This window comes from Triticum urartu, chromosome 4 (genome assembly GCF_003073215.2).
Source record: "Triticum urartu cultivar G1812 chromosome 4, Tu2.1, whole genome shotgun sequence".
NCBI lineage: Eukaryota > Viridiplantae > Streptophyta > Magnoliopsida > Poales > Poaceae > Triticum > Triticum urartu.
The window spans coordinates 600,881,402-600,885,245 of NC_053025.1; the positions used below are offsets into that span (position 1 = coordinate 600,881,402).

Here is a 3,844-nt window from a genome sequence, read left to right on the forward strand (position 1 = left end):
GGGGTTAGTTCATCGCGTTGATCATTCCCCATGAAATTGGAGTGACGGCTAATGATCTAATTAGTCAAATATGGTCAGATAATGGATTTATATTTTCATATGAAATATTTCAACCTTATTTGCCATGAATTGTTCAAAATGACATAGTAACTACAACCATGAGTTCTGCAAGCAAAGAGAACAGAAGAACAAGGTGTTTCCTATGTCACATTTTTGTTAATGGTCCACAATGAGAAGTGGGAAAGGAGAAGCAATGATCATCATCCACTAAAGAAGAGGTCAAGCGAGGCGTTATCGCTAGTTTAACACCGAGTAAGTCAATGAGCAAGATGAGGAGGAGGATGGTCGAAGTACCACTACAAACTCAATAACACCACCAAAAAAGCCTTTGGGAAGGAAGAAATAAAAAATTGAAAAAAGGATATGGTGTTGCGCTCCAGTTTAATGCATGATCACAACAAAGAGGGAGATGTGCTCAGAGGAATCAAGACAAGGAATTAAAGTGGTTGGAGGTCAAGGGCATGGTGGAGCACAAGGTGGCGTATGAGGAGCGTAAGGTGACAATTGAAGAGAAGTTGAGGATCTCGGGAAATAAACTCTTTGCGAAGATATGGAGCAAGCAGAATAGAAATTCATGTTCATGGACAACATTGGGCCGGATGAAACACATTGAGTATATGTGGAATCAATGCATGTGCAAGCATCAAGGGTGTGAGGGAGTCGGATTAGAGATGGGACTACAAATGCTCTATGCTTGAGCCCTATGTTACATGTTTGAATTTACATTTGGAAATTGCAGATTTGAAATGATGTTGAATTATTTGCGGTAGAGACATAATGTTTTGACTTGGCGATGTGAAACTGAAGATTTTATAGTGTTTATATGCACATGCATAGAGAGCAGCATAAGAGAATGGATTATTATGGACAAGTTACTCGAACTGCAAAAGCACATCCCCCGATAATCTGAAAAGGATATTGGGATAACTCAGTATACCACCTTATTAGGATCAGATATCGGGGGCGGTGTCCTAATATTTTCTATAGACATTTAAATCGTTTGAGAGAAGTGACCATTTCAATCCTCAACTTTTGCCCTAGTCTAATTTACAACCCCAAACTTTCATACCGTCTACATTACAACTCCGAACTGGCAAAACTAGTCAGAATCAACCCTCCCCTCCCTGTTGACGGTTTTGACCCGTTGACCATCCAGTCAACATGTCCAGTCAGCAAGCCATGTGAACAATTTTTTTTCAAAATTTCCAGAAAAAAATCCGTAAAATATATTTACAAAAAACTCTGAAATAAAAAATATTTGTGTAAAATTTCAAAAATAAAAATATAAAAATATAAAAAGGAAAAAATATGTCAAATAAAAAATGAAGATGTTAAAAAATCATTTTAATCAAAATTTTCAACCCAATTTGTTCTTCAAATTTGGTCAAAAAATAAACCCAAACAATCAAGAAAACAATACTAAGCATCTGGAAAAGTTTTTGAACTTTTTTAATTTTACATATTTTTCAGAATTATGATATTTTTTTCTCCAGAAAACGACCCCAAACTTTATTTTTGAATGTAATTGTTTTATTTTATAGAAATTTTATATTTTCAGGATTCTTTCTATTTTACAGATTATTTTGAATATTTTCTAGAATTTTTTGCTGACGTGGCTTGCTGACGGGATGGTCCATGGGTCTAACCCGGTCATCAGGGAGGTTAGGGTTGAATCCTGGCTGGTTTGAAGAGTTCAAGTTTGTAATGTAGATGTCATTGGAGTTTGGGGTTCTAAATTAGACTAGGGCAAAAGTTGAGGTAGCGGCTCAGAGCCAGAGCCTCGCCATTTCCCTCCGCTGCAACGGTGAGGGCGTCGAGTTCGTCCACGCCGTGGCACCGGGCATCACCGTCGCGGACGTCACAGCCTCGCTAGTCGTTCCGCGAGTGGTCTGGTCCATCCTCCCCCTCTACAGCAGGGTTAAAAATTTCAACGAAATTTCGCATATTTCAGTGGGGTTCGAAATATTATCAACACCAAAATTTTGATGAAGATTCAAACAGATTTTCAAATGAATTTAAATTATTTTAGAATTCACTAAAATTAAGCTAGATTTGAAATCATAAAATCCGAAATAATTTCCGAAATATGCGAAATTTCTGAAAATTCGCATATTTCAATTGGCTCCGAAATTATTTTGTTTTTAAAATTAAAAACCTTGCTCTATAGGCTGCTCGGTGCAGACGCCGCTGTGGGCTCGCGGCCGGTCGTGGCAGCGCAGGTCACCGAGCTCGCTGACGGCATCTTGATCGCCGTGTCGATGGACCACGTCTTAGCCGACGGGACGGCATTCTGGCAGTTCTTCAACACCTGGTCCGAGCTAAGCCATGCCAACAACGCCGGCGCTGGCTACGATGTAATGATCTCCACGTCGTTGCCCGTGTTCGACAGGAGTTTTCTCGGCAGCTGTTGGGCCGTCCCCATCGCTCTTCCCTTCTGCATCTGGAGGATGTCACCGCCGGGCAATGCTGTGGGGGAAAGTCACCGCCAAGTCCACCGCCCACGATATCGTCGACAAGGGCCTGGGCAGGGCGGCATGGCTCCTGAACAGGACCGTTGCGTTGTTTGACGAAGCCAGCGCTAGGGACAAGCTAGCGTCCTGGTCCCAGGAGCCTAGCTTCAATTGCCTGCCCGCGCTATTGGTGGCCGCTGCCATGGGCATGATCACAGGACAAGCAAGCATTGTAGAACCTAGAGCGGGCATGATCACGGGGATGAACATTGTAGAACCTAGAGCGCGGCCACAAAGTTCACTGGGGCAAGAAAGCAACCTTAGTACAAAGCCAAGTTCACTGATCTCGCAGGTCAGCTGCATGTGGGAAGATCGTCAAGGCGCGAATCTGACGCTGATATGCACTAAAATCGGCCGGAGCGGGTGGTTACTCAGCATATTTAATCATTGCCACTGTCAACCCATATGGGGATAGCAAGTGATCCTCGGATTTCTGATGCCTCTCAAGCCTACCAGAGTTTAGCGGCGAAAAAATTTCCTTCACTCAACCTGTTTATTTTCTCTTTCATTGCCTCCTCTATTTCGAATATTCATAAAACTAGTAGCCAACGCCATGTTTGATCTATGCTAGCTTTTATAGCTTGGTTTGGGTAACATGTCGTGTGTACAATGATGTGTATTATTTCTCTGCCGTGGCCATGGACAGGGAGCCAAGGACCATGTTTAATTTCTCCTCTGAGAAAGATAAATACACATGGCACCATTTACGAGTAGTTGGTAGTAATAGTTACTTTGAAAATGTAACATGCCCACGATTCGTCCAAATATCTTATGGCGTAATGTGCTTCCCATGCCATGTTGCCTCGTCATGAAGTCGGAGCTGCCGTGGAGGGGCCTTGGTAGTGATGATGACATGAGATGGATGGCCTACTGCGGGCCTGGTTGACGTGAGCTCTCCTTTTTTCTCCTACAATGTTCATCACTAGAGTCAGAGCTGTCTGGTCACTAGCACGGGTGGCTGACTGTTTGGCATGGATCGGTATGGGTTCCAGCATTTTCTGCGGCGACAGCTTCATCGGTTGTCGTGTAGGGTGAAGTCAGGAGTCGATGACTCATAGAGGAGTGATGACGATGGCGCTGAGTGGCAACCTCGATGATGATCTTCTTTCCTCGATGGTGTGTTTGGGCTTCATGTGGGTAGCCAAGTTGGTTGTGTGGCCCGGTTTGTGAGTGTTTATGATGGTTTTCATGTGTTTTTTTCGTTTGTTAACCGGGCAATTCTTTTCTTGTTTATTAATGAGATGAGGCAAAGATTTTGCCTTCGTTTCAAAAAT

General features: G+C 43.0%; 1 protein-coding gene across 1 annotated transcript; it reads left to right on the top strand.

Annotated features, from left to right (window-relative positions):
* Positions 1–1,688: 1,688 nt before the first annotated feature.
* Positions 1,689–3,089, top strand: LOC125554943 (protein ENHANCED PSEUDOMONAS SUSCEPTIBILITY 1-like). Its single transcript, XM_048718301.1, has 3 exons — positions 1,689–1,721; positions 1,801–2,015; positions 2,228–3,089. The coding sequence occupies exons 1-3, from the start codon at positions 1,689–1,691 to the stop codon at positions 2,625–2,627; spliced, it is 648 nt and encodes a 215-aa protein (XP_048574258.1). The 3' UTR covers positions 2,628–3,089.
* The last annotated feature ends 755 nt before the right edge of the window (positions 3,090–3,844 follow it).

Coding starts and splice junctions, on each gene's coding strand:
- LOC125554943 (XM_048718301.1), top strand. CDS start 1,689: ATGGTCCATGGGTCTAACCCGGTCATCAGGGAG. Junction 1,722..1,800: donor CTAACCCGGTCATCAGGGAG/GTTAGGGTTGAA, acceptor GTTCTAAATTAG/ACTAGGGCAAAAGTTGAGGT. Junction 2,016..2,227: donor ATTTCGCATATTTCAGTGGG/GTTCGAAATATT, acceptor CTTGCTCTATAG/GCTGCTCGGTGCAGACGCCG.